This window comes from Bos indicus x Bos taurus, chromosome 27 (genome assembly GCF_003369695.1).
Source record: "Bos indicus x Bos taurus breed Angus x Brahman F1 hybrid chromosome 27, Bos_hybrid_MaternalHap_v2.0, whole genome shotgun sequence".
In the NCBI taxonomy this organism is placed as follows: domain Eukaryota; kingdom Metazoa; phylum Chordata; class Mammalia; order Artiodactyla; family Bovidae; genus Bos; species Bos indicus x Bos taurus.
The window spans coordinates 28,014,912-28,037,234 of NC_040102.1; the positions used below are offsets into that span (position 1 = coordinate 28,014,912).

General features: G+C 39.6%; 1 protein-coding gene across 19 annotated transcripts in view; it reads left to right on the top strand.

Annotated features, from left to right (window-relative positions):
- Nucleotides 1-22,323, top strand: part of NRG1 (neuregulin 1) — a 1,152,455-nt gene that overhangs the window by 1,010,869 nt on the left and 119,263 nt on the right. The window contains exon 1 of one of the 19 annotated variants that reach the window (XM_027530091.1): nucleotides 13,074-14,558. The exons of 15 other annotated variants lie outside the window; for them this stretch is intronic. In XM_027530091.1, coding sequence (XP_027385892.1) covers nucleotides 13,889-14,558 — 670 coding nt within the window. In that variant the 5' untranslated portion in view covers nucleotides 13,074-13,888. Of the gene's footprint in view, nucleotides 1-13,073; nucleotides 14,559-22,323 lie in introns of those variants that run through there. 3 more of the 19 variants (XM_027530090.1, XM_027530082.1, XM_027530080.1) reach the window with 3 other exon arrangements.

Sequence of the window (22,323 nt, forward strand, 5' to 3'; positions counted from 1 at the left end):
CCCCCTTAGTAATTATTATAAAATAATTGCTAAGTTCCTCTATCTTCCCCGTGTTGTACTGTATACCCTTATAGCTTATTTCACACGTAACCGTTTGTACCTCTTAGTCTTCCTACCCCGTATATCCTCTCCCACACTGGTAACTGCTAGCTTGTTCCCCGTAGCTATGAGTCTGCCTCTTTTTTATATTATGCATTTTTTATGTTCATTTGTTTATTGTATTTTTTAGACTCTGCATATAAGTCATATCAGACAGTATTTGTCTTTCTCTGTCTGACTTATTTCACTTGGCATATATTTACCCTCCAATGACTGTTTTAAAGTCTTCTTCCATTGGTTGCACTTTCCAAATGTAATTCTCAAGAGGAGACAATGATTTACAATCCTGAGAGTGAGGACAGCAAATAAGGAAGGACTGATGGGTATATGGAGAAGGCAAAGGCACCCCACTCCAGTACTCTTGCCTGGAAAATCCCATGGACAGAGGGGCCTGGTGGGCTGCAGTCCATGGGGTTGCTAATAGTCAGACACGACTGAGCGACTTCACTTTCACTTTTCACTTTCATGCATTGGAGAAGAAAATGGCAGCCCACTCCAGTGTTCTTGCTTGGAGAATCCCAGGGACAGCGGAGCCTGCTGGGCTGCCGTCTATGGGGTCTCACAGAGTCGGACATGACTGAAGCGACTTAGCAGCAGCAGCAGCAACAGATGAGTATATACAACTTGCCACAATATCTGACCTGCTTCTGTTCTTTACAGTTAGCCTTCTTTTCTGTTTTCCAAGGTGACTCAGACCTTACCACTCTCAAAATTTGAATCATGTTGTCTCTCTCAGCAGATTACCTCGCTTACTGCTTCAGAGAAGAGGGTGATTATGGGATGGAACTTCTTTTACTTTCTTGCTACCCAATCTGTAAGCCTCAGCATGATGCCAGGCACGTAACTGGTCACTTAGTAAACAATTTTTTGGATGGATGGGTGGATGGATAGGTAGATAAATTAACATATATCATGGGGCCTTAAGTTACTTTCATTATATAAAATACAGTGGCCTTAAAATTTGAAACCTGCTTTTGAGAAGCAGGTCATCCTGAGGTTTTCCATTTTTTCCCACCAGACCGCGAAAAGAAGTTAGTTTAAATGCTGAGCAGCAAATTTCCTAATCACTTGCTGTATGCTGGCAGAATTACAGTAATATCATTTCAAGTTGGACAACTCAAGCATTTAGCCCTGATTTTTGACAGCATACACATCACTAAAATAATAATTTCTGTACCCATTTTTTTCCCCAGCCGGAAGTTATTTTGAAACCTCCTGTCTCCGGGAGTAAGTACAGCTAGTTCTAAGCCTCAGATGCTTAAAAATGTTTTTTCATCTTAGAGATCTCTCTCTGCTGTTCTTCTGCATCACCCAATGCTTAGGTAGCTTAAAAAAATCCTTAAGTAGTAGTACATATCTCAATAGATTCTTTGGTATTAAGAGGTATGAATGGTTAACAATAATTTAACTTTAGACAGACCCATACAAGGGGCTTCCCCGATGGCTCAGCCGGTAAAACATCCACCTGTAATGCAGGAGACACAGAAGACACAGGTTCAATCCCTGGATTGGGAAGATCCCCTGGAGAAGGGAATGGCAACTCACTCCCCAGTATTCTTGCTTGGAAAATCCCATGGACAGACAAGCCCGACAGGCTACAATCCATAGGTTCCCAGAGAGTTGGACAGGACTGAAGTGACTTAGCATGCATACCCAGACAAAACCTGGAGTCTTTTTGTGAGTAAAGGGAAGGCTGATGGGGATCCAGTTGGACATGGATACATTTTAGGTGCCTTTAACATCAATCAGTGATAGACTATAGTAAACATTTGGAAGGACGTGGTGATAGAAGAAAAGATGGGACTAAATCCAGGTATTTAACCTGGGGTTAAGGAGGCTTAACCTGAGGATGGGCTATTTGTCTGACCTCTAGTGACAGAGTCCTGGCAAAGCCTCAGGGAAGAATTTTTGAGGAGCACTTCAAAAGATTTATGTTTCATTTGAGAAGCCTGTCTAAAAGCCCTTTGAACCATTTAAGTTAAGCTTTCCCTTCTTACAGGAGGTATGTGGGGACAGAAAGAAGCATATGGTTGAAACTCTCTGCACTGCAGTGTTATGTAAAAGAAGTACTTTTCCTGCTAGGTTAAATTGCTGTACGTGCCTCTTGCTGTCAGTGACATGATTTAGTTAAATACAGATGCTTTTAGAGGGGCTTTGTACTGCATCATAAATATTTAATAGTTTTATAAAATTTCTGTATGCCAAACTGGAAGGGAGATACAGCAGTGGAGAAACTCAACTTCTGCATCAAAGCCTTTGACCTCACAGTGTCCACTGACCAGTTGACCTTTGAAAAAGATATCTTCAGGATGGGAGTGTCGTTAACAATAAAAGGATTCTTTTTTTTTCCCCCAACAAAATGAAGTTTACTGTCCAACCCTTCTGATTTTGTCAGTAGAATGAATGTTACGATTTCCCTGTTCACATTATTCATAGATGTTTCAATTCCCTAGTGATTAAAGAATCACATTAAGCAAAATCTCTTCTCAATAAAGGAATGGTATGGAAGGAGGGGTCAGGAAGAGATCTTAGATTTTCTGTAGCAGCTAATGGTTTGTCATAGAAAGATACTCCTTTGCCATTAGATAATGACTCAAATTGTGTGACTTATATTCCTGATATAATTTTGGAATTCATCTTAAAGTAAGTGTGGTAGGGGAGGGTAGGTGGGGAGGGCTTATGCAATAGAGGAAAGAAAATAATTCAGTGAAGGTTACTGAATGTAAGATTGGTAGATTATTTGTTTTCTTTGGCATCAGGTTACAAGGTTTATGGGCTTCCCTGATAGCTCAGCTGGTACAGAATCCGCCTGCACTGCAGGAGACCCCAGTTCAATTCCTAGGTCGGGAAGATCCGCTGGAAAAGGGATAGGCTACCCACTCCAGTATTCTTGGGCTTCCCTTGTGGCTCAGCTGGTAAAGAACCCGCCTTCAATGCAGGAGACCTGGGTTCGATCTCTGGGTTGGGAAGATCCCCTGAAGAAGGGAAAGGCTACCCAGTCCAGTATTCTGGTCTGGAGAATTCCATGGACTGTATAGTCCATGGGGTCACAAAGAGTTGGACACGACTGAGCGACTTTCACTTTCACTACAAGGTTTTATAATAAAACATACGATATATGTCGTGGTCAGAAATAGCCATGAAAAAATCTTTTTAAGTTTTTCTAGCATTTTTATTATGAAAATTTGAAACATATAGAAAAGTTGAATGACTTGTGAACAATGTAGGCCATATCTCTAGATTTTACAGTTAACTTCTGCCATAGTTGCTTTGTCAAACGTGTATCCATTTATCTATCAGTCAACTTTTTGTTTTTGAGGCAGTTTGAAGTAAGTTGCATTTGTGAATGCATCTTATCCCCAAATATCCCAGCATGAATGATGTACATGTTTAATTGCTTTATTTAAAATAATGTATGGTTGATGGATTATGTCAACAAACAGAACACGTGTTTCCCTGGAATAAGTCATCATATTTGGACCTGGAATTTTCTAGTCATCGTATTTCAGGTTTTAACTCAGTCATCAGAAGCCTTCCTTTTCCTGTTTCTGATGATCACTCCTTCCCCTGTCCCAGATTTCTAATTCTCCAGATTAAAAGAAGATGTAACCCTGGCTCACCAATTCTCAGATTGACATTGTATGTATTTGAGTCACTGCAGTAATACTGGACTGATCTCTATTTTTTTTAAAGATTTTCTTTGGATGTGGACCATGTGTGAAGTCTCTATTGAATTTGTTACAGTATCACTTGTGTTTTATGTTTTGGCTTTTTGGACACAAGGCATGCAGGATTTAGGCTCCCCAACCAGGGATCTAACTGTACCCTCTGCGTTGGAAGGTGAAATTTTAACCACTGGACCACCAGAGAGTCCCCTGATCGCTATTTTGGGGTGACAGTCTTCTTTCCAGAAGATAAGCTCCATTTTATCCACTAGAGTCTCTTGATTCTACACCTTCCCATGGAAGTGATTAGAGCCTACATTTTGCCTACATTCTGCACTCTACATCCCTTAGTGATGAAATGTTAATAACCGAGTCTAAATATGAATACTGGCTTCTTAATAACTCCCAGAAAAAGGGTCTGAATATTCAGTAGAGCTGTGACCAAAAGTAGTCAGAGGAGCATTAAAAAGATTAAACTTTCAAGTAGAAACAGTCACAGTAAAAGTTCATGTAAGGTATTGCTATAGGGATAACTGACGGTAGTGGTGACGAAATTGAACCGTTCACTTTATGGCAGTTACTAAAGGGTGTCTATATGGTTAGTGAGAAACTAAAAAGCTTCACTTTGTAGCAATGAGTTGAAAGGGAAGGAGCAATATCCTTGACTTCTAGTCTTGTCTCTGAAATTAATGTTGGTGCTCCAGGCAGATTATTTTTTATCTCCAGAGATCTTTTTTGTGTAAGATAAAATTCATGGGTCAAGGCTGTTCCAGTTCCAACAGTCAGCCAATGAAAAATTTAAAACCTAATTATTCTCAAGATGACAGTTCATCTTTGCATTAAGCCTGCATCCTTTCACTCCAGATGATTTCTGAAATAGAAAAGATACAAGTCATTCTTAAACCAATCTAACTAACAATACGAGGTGTGGTGTGATTTATGATACAAAGTTTTGAACTGGTGTTCCAATCATAAGATATTTTTGTCTTACAATTTTCAAATTCATATTTTGAAAGTAATAAAAATTGTCCCACAAGGCAGAAAAAGTTTCCACCCCTTGAACTGAGACACTGCAGAAAATATGGAGCTGGCATCTGATTTTAAATGGAATACTTCTGCTTGTAAGAGTATCATAGGGCTTATGACCTTACAGCAGAATTGCCGGTTAGATGGCTCACTGGAATGCCAGATCAGTTCTAGAAAATGCATATATTTTTATCCCTCTTTTTTTTCCCTTTGGCACAACTTTGCATTTTCATTTTAATCAGCAAAAAGGAGAGAGAACTGTGTAGATTCTGTGGAAAATGTATATTTTTAAGATGTTTCCTCTGGCTGAAGTCTTCTCAGATGTACAGGTTTGGGTTGTGTTGAAAAGTAGAACAATTCAGATCATCCCCTTCCCAAGCTTCCTTTATTTCAGGAAAACTGAGGGTTTATTTTACACATGGCTTTTTATGACATTTCAGAGTGTCTTGAATAGATGGAACTCTTTTGTAAGTAATTCACAGCTGCCTTCACATGTGGACCATCTCATGCTTAACAGTTTCTGTTTGAAACAGAAGATTTTCAAAACAAATTAACAGATTGCTAGGGCATTTGTAAGGGTGATGTACTCAATGCGTTTTTTTTTTTAATTCCTCTGGAGATCAGTCAGCTGATCAGCAACCCAACTATAAACAAATAGCTAGTGCCTAAGTATAAATCAAGTTCAACAACTTCCATTTTTTGAAACTGCACTGAATTGTATTACATTTGCATTGATTTTCATGTTTAGTTAATTATTTATTATATTTAATTTCTCTTACTTCACCAGAGTATAGCCTTTACAGTTTTCCTTAAATACTATTATACATATCCATGCACTTAAAAATACAGAGTATTTCTTGTATATTGTGCAATTTGCCACAATACCTAAGAATATAACAAACAAAAATTCTCTGTTAGCTGTGTTGCTTTGTGCTGGGAGCTTATAGTAGTGAATATTAATGAAGTGAAGCAAAGATACTTGTTCAAGGTAACTAATTCCACATGTATTGTCTAATAATCATGAATGACCATCCATCCATATAACCTCAGAGTAGTCCCTATAAAGATGATTTTCCTTTTGGTTTTTCTTCTTCCCATCATACACAGTTAATTTAATATTATTTGCTTCATTCACACAAAGAAAACTCTATATGGTGTATCCATATAGACATGACTGAGCAACTGAACTGAACTGATGATGTATCCGTGTCTTTTAAGATATTTTTTCAATAGTTTTTACATCCTTTCAGTTCAGTTCAGTCACTCAGTCATGTCTGATTCTTTGCGACCCCATGCTCCCTGTCCATCACCAACTCCTGGAGGTTGCTCAAATTCATGTCCATCGAGTTGGTGATGCCATCCAACCATCTCATCCTCTGTCATCCCCTTCTCCTCTTGCCTTCAATCTTTCCCAGCATCAGGGTCTTTTCCAATGAGTCAGTTCTTTGCATCAGGTGGCCAAAGTATTGGAGCTTCAGCTTCAGCATCAGTCCTTCCAAACTACATCCTTCTTTAGTAGTTTCCATGTTGATGCATTAACTCAGTAATACTTACCAGCCTCTGTGTGCCAGGCATGTTCTAGGTAGTAGGGATGTGTTAATGGAAACAGTCACAAGTGCTGGCCCTTATGGAGCTCACATTCTGGTAATGAGTTTATCACACTTTCCATAACAAACCACACTGTGTTGAAAATACAGATAATTCAAATACCTGCTACTGTCTACCCATCTTTTGGCTTATATTTCTAATGTATTCTAAATATGTAAATGGAATGGCATTGAAGAATGAGAAATAATATTTTAAGTATATAAAATGAGCTAGAGTTATAAGCCTTTGCTCATTTTCTCATAAAACTTTTGTATTGAAATTCTCAATGACAGATCAATTTATTATATCCTTATTTGTGCTTTTGAGTTCCTTGGGATGTAATATTGCATCATCAACATCAATTTAGAGTCCATAGATAATTAAGAATTGTCAGAGATTCAATGCTACATGACCTGTTAGATTTTGTAGAAGAAAGAGCAATCTATACATGACAAAGTCTGATTATTTTAGTGCAGTGCACTGGAAAAACTGGTCAGATTGACTGTGTTTTCCTTTTAAAAGTAAATGTTAGAGAAGCTGAAACCATGATGAGTGTGCAGTGTAGTATTATTTTTTTATTGAGTTGGAATTCACATAACATAAAATTAACCATTTTACTAGGAACAGTTCATTGGCATTTATCACAGTGATGTGCAGTGATCTCCGTCTAGTTCCAAACATGTCCAAGATAATATTAAAAGAAAGGTGACTTGTAAAACTAAGAAGAAAATCATTGTATATAACTAATGATTTTACTCATGGGGAGTGAGAAAATAATAGTTTCTCTCAAAGTAATCAGATTATAAACATGGGATTTAATTTAAAAAAAATCATGTCTGTATAAAATTCTCACATCCTCATCTTTGAGATCCTTTACTGTCTCTTGAACTGCAGCTGAAGATCAAAGGACCTAAACTTATAAAGAACAAAATGTGCCAGAGTAAATGGATCATTTGTTACAAAATGAGGACACAATCCCAGAGTCAGTATCAGACATTCAGTACAGCTTCTCACAACATGATTCTTCCAAGTAAGTCAAACTGTCTTTACTGAAATAATTTTCACTGGGTAAAAATAAAGGAGAATCAGAGTCTTGATTCACCCTCAAAGTGGGGAGAAAAATACTTGCCCAGTAAAGTGAAACGGGTTTCATCTTAGCCTGTTTAGCATTATGAGTAATATAGAAGAACATTGGCAAGCCCATGAATTTGGTTTGCCCTGAGAAAACTTTTCTGTTTAGGTGAAGAGAGAACTGCAGGAAAAACAGTTCAATATTGGGTTATTCCTAACTGTCCATCTCCTAAAAGGATCTATGCAAAACTAAGATTGTGTAGCCTAACTTGACTTGAAGTAGCAGAGGAATTTGAGTGTTTTCTATTGGATGATATAATAAGGGGCTGCCCTGATGGCTCAGCGGGTAAAGAATCTGCCTGCAGGAGACATGGGAGATGCAGGTTTGGTCCCTGGGTCAAGAAGATCCCCTGGAGAAGGAAATGGCAATCCACTCTAGTATTCTTGCCTGAAAAATACCATGGCAGTTGAGAGTTAATATAGTTGGGGTAACAAAGTTTCCCTAGATGAAAATAAATTCATAAAAGCCATATTTGGAAACAGTCATAAATTTGATAAGCATGTATCTGAACTGATCATTAGAAGATGTGAAAAAATAGAGTGGAGTATAGAGAGCATTTTAAATGGATAGATGGACATGAAAAAAGTCTACCAATTTATTAGAGGTGCCATGATCTGTGTAATTGAATTGCAATTAAAAATAAAACCAAACAAGATGTGTGTATTGAATGGCTAGCATAGCTCTAGTTTGCAACAGCCAGATACTAATAGACCTGGCCTTCAAAGAAATTGTATTCTTCCCCATCCATCCTATGTATGTCACATAATTAAGTAGTAACACCTGGGAAGATGTACCCCAACAAAAATAAAGTTAAAGAATGATGTATCTTTGACTTGGGACCATGAAGGAGTTCCATGGAGGGGCTGAGATGTGAGCTGGGGGAAGATTTTCAAATGGACAGGGAGAAGCTAACAGATCCACTTGAGTACTTGGTCCTCTTATAAGAAGCAGCAAGTTTTTAGGGATCCTTTTAAGTCCTGAAGCTTTCTTGTGAAAATTGTGATTAATTCATTAGCAATGAATAAATCATTATAATTTATACATAGTCATCCTCAAAGATTGCAATCCAAAAAATGAAATCACTGCTATCATCATGGTATTAGATATCACAAAGTAAATTCTATGTTTTGGCCATAAACATACAGAGCAAGGGTCGTCTTTTTCAGAGATAAACGTTTTCAGTGGGAAATAACCAATACACCAAAAAAAAAAAAAAGTAAAAGAGAAAGCAAGTTTATGTGATATGGTCATCCTCTTTCATCTCCTGGAGGTATGCTAAATATTTCTGATAATAAAATAAATAAAAGGGATGCAGATGTAGTAGCCTAGCTTGACTTGAAGTAGCAGAGGAATTTTAGTATTTTCTATTGGACGATATAATAGAAGGCTTCCCTGATGGCTCAGTGGGTAAAGAATCTGCCTGCAGGAGACACAGGAGATGCAGGTTCAGTCCTGGGTCAGGAAGATCCCCTAGAGAAGGAAATGGCAAACCACTCCAGTATTCTTGCCTGAAAAATCCCACGGACAGAGGAGCCTGGCGGGCTCAAAGGGTTGCAAAGAGTCAGACACACCTGAGCATAAGCACTCACGTATGCACAACATAATGGGATTGTTTTCTTCATTGAAGCTTGTTTAGAAGGAGGCTGGAATACTGTGTATCAGAAATGTAAGTGCATTTTGACTTGGTTCTGCTGAATCTCATTCTACATTACCGCAGAGCCTCTTGACCCAGGTTGACTTACTAACATTGACTTTAACTGTTGTGGTAGATTAACTGCAGTTGCAAATTCCTTGTCACTGTCTCCATCAAGGTTTATCTCCCCTTTCCTTGAATCTCAGTTGGCACTGTGACTATTTGGCCAATAGGATGCAATGGAAATGAGCCTGTACCACTTCCAAAGTCAGTCTTAAGGAGGACTGGCAGCTTGTGCTTCCTTGCTCTTGGGCTGTATCCTCTCAGAACGCAGCTGCCATGTGTGAGAAGTCCAGGCCACATGGAGAAGCCACATGTTGGTGCACCATCTGACAGTCCCAGCTGAGTTCCTGGCTGACATCTGGCATCAGCTGCTAGTCATGTGTGTGAATCTTGACTTTTTCAGCTCAGTTACACCTCCAATGGATTGCAGCCCTAGCTGATATCTAATGGAGCAGAAGAACCACTCAGCTGAACCCAGTAATCCTGCGGGCTAGTGAGATGTAATACAGTGGTTGTTAGTTTAACAACAAATGTAATGTGTTTCAGGGCAATTTGTTTCATAGCAATATGTAACTGAAATCCTGAGATCTTCCCAAGATCTCAGAACAGAGACTGTGGAAGATCTCTTCTATTTAAACTATAAACAGATCATATGTAAATAACCTATGCTTAATTCTTGAAACTTCTAAAGATCACTAGGCAGAATTTTAGAAGGCTCTTGTTTTGGAAACTTGGCACCTTTAAGTTCATTTAGCAACTACATTAAAGTAAAATTAAAATGCCTATTTCATTGTTACACTTTCTGGTTCTCTTATTTTTCCTATTGAAGTAATAGGTAAACAATATGTAATCAGATGCCTTCTTTTGATTAAAAACAAGAAACAGTATTATTTGGTAGAAATAGCATGAGTCACAATTTTGTTCAAAATCGGTGCTATTGGTGCTATTGTTTAAAAGCTATGTGTCCATAGCTGAGTTATATAAGCTGCCTGGGTCCTTTTTTTTTTTTTTTAAACAAAAAAGATAATATGTTCTGTATAGAATTTAGTGAAGATCAGAAATCATGTATGGCAAGAACCTAGCAGAGCGCCTGGAATCACAGTGGAGCTCTACAAAGGTAGCTTTTGTTGTTATAGAAGAGGTGGTTATGTGGTTTTAAAAAGGTAATAATAATTTGTTTCTTGTTCATTGTTTGTTTAAGGGGACATGGAAATATGGGTGTTCCTGAGCTTTATTGAAGATGGAGGCTAAAGGATTAAAGTGACATATGCTTGCAATTCTTCTTAAAAACATGTATGTTCTAGTCAAAGAAATTCTGACCCTCAATCCCATTCATATCACCCTGTATTCACTTCTTTATTGCTAGTAAGACTTGCTAAAGGGATAAAGGCAACTTCTGACTCCTCGTCTCAAGTATAGACCTAATGGAGAATTCCTTTTATTCGTTACCTCCTGTCCTACTCCCATTCTCAATTACATTTACCTTCCAACTGCATAGGAAGAAACACCATGGGAGGCTGGCTCTCTGCAAACTGATCTTAGCTCCAAGAAGCCACTTGCCTCTCCAGGGAGGACACATATATATCCCACAGTGTGATTTGTGTAGTCTGTCTCTTAAGTTCCTATCCTTTACATAATCCGTTCTTTTCCTTTGTAAGTGCTGGTCATCTTTAATATGATGGCTAAAGCAGTGCCCAGTAATTACTTTGTCTGCTGAATATGTTTGTTCTTAATGATTAAGGCAAGGCAAATAGTTGGTATTGGCACAACTGAAGGAGCACTTTTCTTAATTACAGGTTACTCTTCTCAGTCCCTTCGCTTCCCTACCTGATCTGGGCTCTGAACTCTGTGTTAGTCTTTGAAATCCAGGTGACCTTGGCTGTAGGTGAAATGCCAATGTATGATACTTGCGTGAAATACTGGTTTGGTGCAGAATCATGAAATTAAGTACCACAAATTTAACCTGGGTGATATCTAAAGGAATTATAAATGATCCTAATTTAGCATAAGTATTTACTTGCCTAGCTGATTTTGAGCGTTCCATGAATAATGATCATTAAAATCTTAATTCCTCTCAGTCTGAATTCTGTAAATGCCTCCCTATAGATTTTCGATGATGTGAAATTTCATGTCCGTTGCTTGAATCTTTAAGAAAAATCTTTCTGCTTTCAAATCAAATAGTTAAAAGTTAGAAAGTGGGCATAGGAATTATTTTAAAGTACAAGTTACTGCTATATAAATGCAGGTTATGTAGAGGTGAACTTAAGGATAATTCATTTTGCCCAGAAGCTTGTCAGAGCCATAATTACAATTATGCAAATTGGTTCAGGCTTTTGTTGTTGTTGTTGTTAGTTATAGTACTGCAAACACATTTTAAGATATCAGTACCCTTTAAATCACTTATAATTATGGGCTAATTTCATTTTGCAAGAATGATAATATTATCTCATGCCCACTTAGAAGCTTAAAAATATTTCAAAGCAGTGGAGATTGTGTTTTACAAAATATAACGTGCTTAAAAAGCAGATTCTCTCCAGACTTCAACTTTAAATTTTATTGCTTCTGGGACTCACATAATGGTTATGTAGTATGGATTTAGAGACAGTTTTTAAGACTCCTATTGACATAGGTGAACAAAATGGTTCCTTGGAAACCATTCAGGTGTCCAGTCACAGTAAAGTGTGGATTAAAGATTCAGATGCAGACATGCAGTGAACAGGAGGGTCTGGACTGCCTGTCCTCTGTATTAAGGACAGTGCATTTCTTCCAGCCTTTTAACCACTGCTGTTTTAAAAGGAAAAAGAAAAGAGTCGGCAGTGAAACTATCTTTAAGGTAAAGCTCCTGAAACTTAACCCTAAAGGCGTGCTCTTATAGAAAAGTCTTCTTAATCCTTGCAGTGCAGTTATAGCTGAGGACATGTGGTATACATTACAGCGCTCAGGGAATTCAACCTCCGCAGTGTGGAGTCACAATGAAGGCTAATTTCAAGGCGAAGCGGGAGCCTCCTCTCTAGCTGTTACTTACTGGTGTTCCTTGTTGGCTGGACGTCAGTCCGGGACTGCTGTGAGTGGGACAGAAGGATGGAAATTTAAAGGTGACCAGTGTAGGTACATAAAGACCTCTCTTCCCTCCCTGAGCACCCCCTTCTCCAATGTATATTCCACACTTCACACTTGGGCATCACCAAGTCTTACCCAATCATTGCGACAAGGGCTGAAGGCAGAGCTGTCCATGGTTAGGAGGGAAAAAAAAACAATGTTCTTGCCGTTGGTTGAAACACCAGGCAATAACAGTCCTCTCGGTGAACAAAACTTATTAGAGGGCTGGGGACGGAATGCTATCTCTCTGCAGCAGGCAGGAAGAAATTGCTGTTGAAAAGCTTACCTCTCTAGGGAGGAATCAGATATCAGACTTTGCCAAGCCTCAGGTCCAACCCATGAGGTCCCACCTACATCCAACCCCCCACCTCATCCTAGCTTTGTTAGATTGCTAGCATTGATCGCTGGCTTTTTCTGACCCAACAGTGGGTGCAGAAGAGAGAACCAGGGAGACTTTAGCGCATGGGAGGTGGGGATGGAAGATTAGGGCAGCTTTGGTAGGGAGGAAAAAAAAGAGAGAGAGAGAGAAGGAGGCTAGCTGGGTGGGGGCCATGGGGACTCAGCTTAACTGCTGTCTGCCTGCTTCTCTTTGATTTGATGGCCTTTATTCCTTCTAATTGGATAAAATAGGAAGTCACTGGCAGTCCCGCCTTGCTGGGTTATCCTGATTCTACTCAGACCAGCCAGCAGCCCCAGAGTGCGGATAGAGGGGTGGGGGTTGGGAGAGGAGGGAGGTAAAAAAGAAAGAGAGAGGGGAGAGAGAGAGTCTCTGGATGAGGAGGGGGACGGCAAGGGGAAGAGACTGTGGAGAAGGCAGGAGCCGCAGAGGAAGAAAGTGAATGAGCGCTCAGGAAGGACAAAGAGGAGTGGCTGGTGGGGTGGGGGAGAAGGCAGGGCGGCGAGCGCGGTGACCGCCCCTCCCGGCCGCGCTCTCGCCTCCAGCTCGCTCTGCGATGAGACGGTTCGCTGTGATGCTCGGAGGGCAGGCACCTGCTGCTCTGTGATGATTCAGCCCCTTTCAGCCGCCGCGCTCACACCACAGGATGCTGTTGCTACTGTCTCTGCTGCCGCTCCTGCCGCCGCCGCTGCTGCCGCCGCCGCCGCCGCCGCTGGTCCTGCTCCTGCTTTTACTTCTTCTGCATGACAGTTGCTTTCTCCATCTGAGCAGACCCCAGCTCCAGCTGCTCGAGGTGAGAAACATGCCTTTCAGTTTGGGCTACTGGTTTACTTAACCGACCGCCGCCACATCAGCTCCTGGGTTTCTCCGCTGGCCTCCCGTCTTCCTGACCCAGCCAGGATGGTTTGGAGAAGCATATAAAAGAACTGCAAAAGTGGCCCAGAAACAGCAGTCAAGAATTACAATATACTTTTATTTGGTTGTTGCTAGAGGTTTGTTGTTGTTTTTTGTTTTTTGTTTTTTTTGGCCTCCCCTGCCTTCCTCCTGAACTCCTCTTGCTTTTGATAATGGCCTTGGACTTGGACGACTTATCGATTTCTCCCTGTAAGATGCTGTATCATTTGGTTGGGGGGGGCTTTGCATGGTAATGGACAGTGTGAGAGGCCAGGCCTCCTGGAGGTGAGCCGATGGAGATTTATTCCCCAGACATGTCCGAGGGAGCTGCTGAGAGGTCCTCGAGCCCTTCCACTCAGCTGAGTGCAGACCCATCTCTGGACGGGCTTCCGGCAGCCGAAGACATGCCGGAGACCCAGACTGAAGATGGGAGGTCCCCAGGGCTCGTGGGCCTGACTCTTCCCTGCTGCGTCTGCCTGGAAACCGAGCGCCTGAGAGGTTGTCTCAACTCAGAGAAAATCTGCATCGTCCCCATCCTGGCTTGCCTGGTCAGCCTCTGCCTCTGCATCGCTGGCCTCAAGTGGGTGTTTGTGGACAAGATTTTTGAGTATGACTCTCCCACTCACCTTGACCCTGGGGGATTAGGCCAGGATCCTATTATTTCTCTGGATCCAACTGCAGCTTCAGCTGCTGTGTGGGTATCAGCCAAGGCGTACACTTCACCTGTCTCCAGGGCTCAGTCTGAAACTGAGGTTCGAGTTACAGTGCAAGTTGACAATGCCCTTGGGTCCTCCGAGCCTTCGGCGGTCCCCACCCCCAAGAACCGTATCTTCGCTTTTTCTTTCCGGCCGTCCACTGCTCCATCCCTCCCTTCACCCACTCGGAGCCCTGACTTGAGAACACCCAAGGCAGCCACTCAGCCACCATCAACAGAAACTAATCTCCAAACTGCTCCTAAACTTTGTAAGTAGAGAGAGACGGGTGAGGATGTGTAGAGGAGATGGGTGGGCTTGAGGTCATCCGAAATGTTCTCTAGAGCGTAGAGCGGGGTCCTTGTCTTCTCGGAGTTGAATAGCAGGGTTTGGTTTAAGCGCATCATGTGACTGGGTTGCTCCGGGAGAGATGAGTGAAAAGACCTTACAAACTGCTGGTTAGAACTGATGCTATCACAGCAACTCCCTCTTCCTGGATGGTGAAATCTGGGGTGAGGACCCAGAGCTGCAGCATCTCTGAGCCATGCTTGACTTTCAGTTCCATTCCATTGGTTTCTAACACTTTTTGAGATGAAAACATCAGACCATTATATATATATATATATATATATATATATATATATATATATACTTATATATATATATATGACTTCTGTACAGTGAGTAGGATCCTGATTTTTTTTCCCCATATAAATTTTGCATTACCTCTCTTCACCTTTCTGTTATCCTTTGCCTTCCAGCCAGCCCAAGTTACCAGTTATCTTTCTCCATCTCTTCTTCTTGTTCCCTAAACCACTTCTCCCCACGTTTGTACTTTAATTGCTTCTTCCCAATACCACATGAAGTCTTAGATGTTTACAGCACTCACCTCTTACCAGCAGGTTGCTGTCATGCTCAGATTATAGTATAAGTTGCTGAGCACTTGTTAGGGGCAGTTTTATTCAGGATCTGGTACAATTCCACATGAAAGGATTTTCCCCAAATTAGGTTTTTTTAAATTTTATTCAAGTATAGTTGATTTTACAATGTTGTGTTAATTTCTTCTGTACAGCAAAGTGACTCTGGTGTATGTATATATATATATATATATATATATGTATATACACACACACACACACACACATATATATATATGTATATGTATATATATTCTTGCCTATTATGGTTTGTCCAAATTAGTTTTGTCTTCTGGAATCAAATATTTAAATAGCTTCCTTGACAGTCATTAGAAAGTACAAGATTCATTAGTAAGATAAATCATTTTTTTTCAGATGCGTCTTTTTTGTCCATAAGACTGCAGCAATCCTGTTTAATAATCTGTGAGTGAAGAGAGCCCATGCTCTTAAAACAATACAGAGGAGTCCTACTGCCGTCTGTACTGGGTCGTTGCAATGCTTTATAATGGAAAAGTTGACAAGGATCAAACCATGACTAGTCAGATTGTTTTAAACGTCATTATAGAAGAGAGGCATTTTCTATAGCTTTTAAAAAAGTTTCTAATTTACTTTTGTTTCACTGTCTTATTTTCAGCATTGAAACTGTTTCCTTAGAAAAAAGTAAAAGATCAGAGAATTCTGTTTGAAGACCATGTGTAAAGTCTCTAAAGGAGAGGTGAGGGTAAAGATTCTGTGGTGAAATACCCCTACTGTTTCCCTCTGGATGGTAATGAAGATTAAAAATATCTTTTGCAGACATGTTGTTCAGTATGCAGGAGAGCCATATGTTCTAGAAATGCAGAAAAACTTGATTTGTGCTTGTGATTCAGGCTCATTTCATACACACCAGTTTCAGTGGCAAAGATTTAAAGAAAAAAAAAAAAAAGAGGCTTGCTTTTCAGGTGTAATTAGGGAAGAACCTCCTTTCTGCAGACACTGCTTTGTATCTTTATCAAATCCCTGAAGCATCATTAAAGATCTGACAGCCATCACTGTATTCACCGCCTCTTCCCACCTGGCAAAGTGACCGGGAAATAATACCCAGATGAAATGACAGGCTATAAAAAGCAAGTACAGATCCTGCAAAGAGAAGCAGAATTCACCGTGAAGACAAGGTTACTTCTTTTGTCTTTTTATCATTTTCAGCTTCAGTCTTGAATTAAAATGTGCCTGAATCAGTTCAGCTGTTCAGAAAAAGAAAGAAGACCCTTTGAAAAACTCTTTGACTCAATCCTATAATTTTGTCATTGGAGGAAAACAAGCAAACAAAGAAACCTCCAGCACATTTTCCTGATCTAGGACTGTTTTAAAAAGTATCTTGTGATGTTTTGAGAAATTCTTTTCTAAGGTAAATTCTTTTCCTAAGTGTTTTAATAGATTATACATTCCATACAGTTTCTTTTCTTTTTTTTCCAAGGCAGGACATTGATTTTTCTGGCGTTTCTATTGAGTGGAAAAGATTTACTACTGTCTAAAAGCATCATAGTAGCCAGTTCTGGCCAGATACACAGCTGCAGCACTCTGAGTGCACTGGAGATAAGCCTACAAAAGCTGTCTGGGATGTAGTTTTCTGGAAAGTTAGGGCTAGACAGTTGGTTAACACTTTACCACCTATAGGGTTTGCTGTGTGAGACCCTTAGGGTTCCTTTTTTGAACTAGTGCCTGAAAACAACAAAAACATAAATATCCTAAAAATTATGAGTCTATATTTCTTTTATTTTGGAAAGGCACTGGTCCAGGGAGCTTTGGTTTTAAACACTCTTAAGTGATTGTTTAGCTGTTTTAAAAGCTTGTAACCATTAACTAAAGGACGGCGAAAAAGAAAGAAAGAAAGAAAAGCTTGGCATTAGATAGTCATTTTGCAATCCCTTTCGCGTTTTGCTCTTCTGCTAAGAAACTATCGCTTAGTCACAGAAAGAACGGGGCTTTTCTTTCATCATCCTGCATGCTTTTGACATGCCTGAAGCTGTCACAGCTTATGTTTTAAAAAGACATTATCTGCGCTCTTCCGTGGTCTTAGAACTTGATTCTCTGTTTCTATCTGGCTCAGCATATTCAGTGTATTATGCACAGAGCTGTAGCCTTCAAGGTCATAGTCTGTGGAGGGCTAATTGATTCTTCTTTATCCTGGAGCCGGTGAGAGTAGAACAGAGACAATCCCGGTAATTGTGTCTGCTGTGTTATTTCCCAAACCAATCTACCTATTAGCACATCAGGGTTTTATTCCATAAATACTAGAATTACTCTCTCCCTTACTGACTCTTCTAAAATCAAGACACTCTTTGTCTTTATTATATTAGGCAAAGTGTCACCTTTTAAATAGACTAGAGGTATAGTGACTATGTCAGCTATTTTAAAATGAGCATTTCTTTCATAAGGCAATATAATTGCATGTTCTTACCATCTTCGACAATGCGTACAAGTAGAGAGTAAGCAATCTAATACAAGGCTTGAATTTACTATTTAGACAATACATAAAATATGAAAACATTAAAACAGGTATATGTAATTCTAAAGTTTTTCTGTGTGTGGTTAGTGGTTTCCCACCATAATTAAACTATCATGTTAATAGTTTATAGTTTTCATCAAGGCAATTCTGGAACCATTCATTTGCTTCCTTTGCCTGGGCTTTAACATTTTTCTTACCTTTTGTTTATCTGGAAAGATCTGACGCTGGGAGATTGCAAACTTAGATGACTATAAAAAGAGCTGATTAATTAAGTTGTAACCAGGAAACTAGGGTACCATCCTGAAAGAAAATGTATTTCTGAATGGTGCAGCCTGCTTGACAACTGAGTCTTGGGTATAAGAATGTATTAGTATTTTCTGGGACTTCCCTGGTGGCCCAGTGGCTAAGACTCCATGCTCCCAATGCAAGGGGCCTGGGTTCAGCCCCTGCAGGGAACTAGATCGTATATGCTGTAAAAATCCCACATGCCACAACGAAGACTCAATGCAGCTGAATAAATAAATTATGTGTATATATATATATATATATATATGTGTGTGTGTGTGTATATATACACACATACACACTCACACACACACACATACACACACACGCAAAGAATGTATTAGTATTTTCATCTTAGGCCGAACTTGTTTTGCTTTTTCTTAACTCTTTGTACTGTTGAGTTTCATGGCACACTGTTGTTACCAGAGTAACAATATGAATTACTACACTATGCAAAATTCAACATGATCAATTGACTATACTATAGGATTTTTCCCCTTCTGTTGAAAAGTGGCATTCACTTTAAGCCCAGTAGACTCTTCTAGTTCCTTGCAACTGTACCTATAGTTGTTCCAGAATGGTGATTCCAGATTTTCTCTGCTTTCACCATATTCATTGAAAGCCTAAGACATTAAAAACTGGAAGAAACGGGTAGATCCTTGATGTGAGCTAAGTAATTTTATTAATTTACTGATGAGGAAAGCCAGACTCTGAACAGTTTAGTAAAATGAACCCTTTTATTAAAATTCACAAAACTCTGAAAAGTTTAAGGAAACCCTGCTGCTGCTGCTGCTGCTGCTGCTGCTGCTGCTAAGTCGCTTCACTTGTGTCCGACTCTGTGCAACCCCATAGACAGCAGCCCACCAGGCTCCCCCTATCCGTGGGATTTTCCAGGCAAGAACACTGGAGTGGGGTGCCATTGCCTTCTCCTAGGGAAACCCTAATAGTAGAAAATAGAGCAATGTCCCATCTCCCAGAATTTAATCCCCAACAGTGCTGTTTTCCCCTGTCATTTTTCCCCTGTTCTAGAGGATTAGATGTGAAGAAAAGTGAAAGTCACTCAGTCATGTCTGACTCTTTAGATAAGGGTCTTCCTAACCCGGGTCTCCTGCATTGCAGGCAGATTCTTTACCATCTGAGCCACCATGAAGTCCAAGAGTACTTGAGTGGGTAGCCATTCCCTTCTCCAGGGGATCTTTCCAACCCAGGGATCATATCAGGGGCTCCTGCATTGCAGGGGGATTTTTTAGCATCTGAGCTACCAGGGAAGCCCAAGAGAGTTAGAGCTGGAGACTAAATCTGGTAGTTTAAGTGGCATCTCACTGCTAGTTACAGGACGTACTTCAAGTGGGAGCACTGGTCATGTGTATAGAGTTCCCACTTAAAAAATTAAAGTTAAATTTTCTTTTCATTCTCTCATTCTGTTCTTACTAAATTTTCGGCAGATACGATCTTTTTTATTTCATCACTCATACAGTATTCAGCTTGCTTTTGAGAAAACAGCTTAGTTTTTCTCAGATGACCTCTTTCCTGACAGGCAGCAGATGGCTATATGGCTCACCTCTTTCCTGAACATCCCAATTTAATTATTTCTCCTTATTCCTTTATGATACCCAGTTTTGCTTCCTTCCTCTCCCTTCTCACACTCCCAATTGTATCTTGAATCTTTCTTATTTTCCTAATTATGCCGTGTTGGCTTTTCTGTGTCAAAATTCTGCTACACTCTGAGATATCAAAGCATTTTCACCTGTCTTTTCTTTCCTATAGAAACTTATTACATTTTAATACTGAACAATACTTACACATTTTACAAAAACACATACCAAAAAATGTTTTCATCTGATGAACAACATACTGGTTTGTTACAGCCACCACTGATTGAAAATTTGACCCTTTTCTTTATCTCACCTTCTTCTTTTCCTTTATATTGACATATAAATATACATATCAGCATTTTCACATTCCCAGAAAATCATGTCCCAGACTATGCATCTCTGTTTGTCTTCCTGCCCTTTAAATAATATCTCATAGTATCCTTTTAAAGCATGAAGGAAGAGAGAATCTGTAGATTGAGAAACAAAGACATTAAAAGCTTATGACTTGTCTGATGTTGAGCTGGAAGCCCCTGAGAACTAGATCTATAACTCTCATCCTGAACTTTCTTCCAGGCCATAAATGATACCATGTCTGCTTTTATGCTTGTTTTCCATTTTTATTATTGTTGTTATGTTCATGTTTCAGTTTGCTTCTGTTGTTTCCTCTTTATCTTTATTCAGTGAATACATATCAGGCACCTACTATGTGCCAGGCATGGTTCTAAATGCATCATATCACCATAAAAACCAATAAAAGCCCTTACCCTCATAAAGCTTCTGTTCTAGTGGATTTTTAGAATCGATTAGCACAACTCTGTTTCTTTACTTTGCTGCATAAATACTGAATTCAGTGTTTCTTCTCCTCATTTTCGTTTTATTCACATTTTGACTGCCATTCCTGTTCGCTACTATTCCTATTTGTGGAACACTGAACACGTAACCAATGATATCGTGTATCTTAAAGTGAAACCACTTCTGTCTCTGCTACTGGTAACTTTGCCTGATTCCTGTTTAACCTGTATGACATAATTTAACCAAACCATTGACGTGGTCAGGAAGGTGAAATGTGTTTAGCCCTTTTAAGAACACTCTCTTAAAATGGGAAAGTGTGTTCGTTGCTCTTTGAGACCCCATGGGCTGTATTCCTCCAGGCTCCTCTGTCCATGGGATTTCCCAGGCAATTATACTGGAGTGGGTTGCCATTTCCTTCTCCAGAGAGTTTTCCCAACCCAGGGATTGAACCTGTGTCTCCTGTATTGCAGATGGATTCTTTACTGCTAAACCATGAGGAAATCCCTAAGATAGAAAATATTTCCATATTTCCACCATGTAAAGATTATAAGATTGCTTGTAGATTCTAGCAACCTGATAGCTGTAAATATTTTTTAATCATATTTTGTATGTATTTTTATGGCTTACTGAACCAAGGGTATTAAAATATTCCCGAGGATTTTTAGTTTCATTGTCCAAAGAAAGGATTGAATCTGTCATTAAGTTGTTTAGTTCTCAAATTGAAGTAAAACTTAGGTTCTTACACCATTCACATGAGTAGGAGTGATCAGTCTTCATTATCTCAAACCTTGTTGCCATCTTTGCTGCAGTGAATTGAACCTAATGTTGTGTATGTATATGCATTCAAAGATTATTTCTGACAAATATAATTGATATTATGTAGTAATAGAATTTTATATATTGGACATTTGGAGAGATGATCCAAGTGTCTGCTAGAGGGAGGAAATTAAGATCTGGAAAAGTGAAGCGACTCACCCAAAACACTATAGCTAAGTGCTGTCAGTGCTAAGATTAAAACAGAAATAATTCTTGTCTTCTCTACACTCTGCTTTTCTTGTCCAAATTAGTTTTAGCCTTTATATTCAAATAGTATGTATTGCCTTAATTCAAATGAGTGTGCCTTCCTATTTATTATTTAAATACTAACTAGTAAGACTCATCACTCCACTACAGATCTCTTCTTTAAAGAAGACAATTTTCCCTTTCTGATTTTGATCTGTATAGGAAATCAGTTTGGCCATTCCCAAAAACATAAGTATATGGGAGAATTTTTTGCATTTATTTATTTTTAATTGAAGGATAATTGCTTTACAATATTGTGTGGGTTTCTGCCGTACATCAACATGATTCAGCCATAGGTATACATATGTCTTCTCCCTCTAAACCTCCCTCCCACCTCCCATCCCATCCCACCCCACTAGGTTGTAGAGTACGCTTTTGAGCTCCCTGAGTCACACAGAAAATACCCACTGGCTATCTATTTTACATATGGTAATGTATCTGTTTCCATGCTACCCTCAGTTCATCCCACCCTCTCCTTCCCTAACTGTGTCTATAAGTCTGTTTTCTATGTCTGTGTCTTTATTGCTGCCCTGCAAATAGCTTCATCAGTACCATCTTTCTAGAGTCCATATATATACATTCATATACAATATTTGTTTTTCTTTTTCGGACAGTTCACTCTGTATAATAGGCTCTAGGTTTAGCCACCTCATTAGAACTGACTCAAATGCATTCCTTTTATGGCTGAGTAATATTCCATTGTATGTGTATACCACAGCTTCTTTATCCATTCATCTGTCAATAGACAACTAAGTTGCTTCCACGTCCTAACTATTGTAAATAGTGCTGCAGTGACTGTTGGGGTACATGTGCCTTGAACAGCTATGGCTTTCTTACAGTATGTGCCCAGTAGTGGGATTGTTGGGTCACATGGTAGTTTTGGGGTTTCCCTGGTGG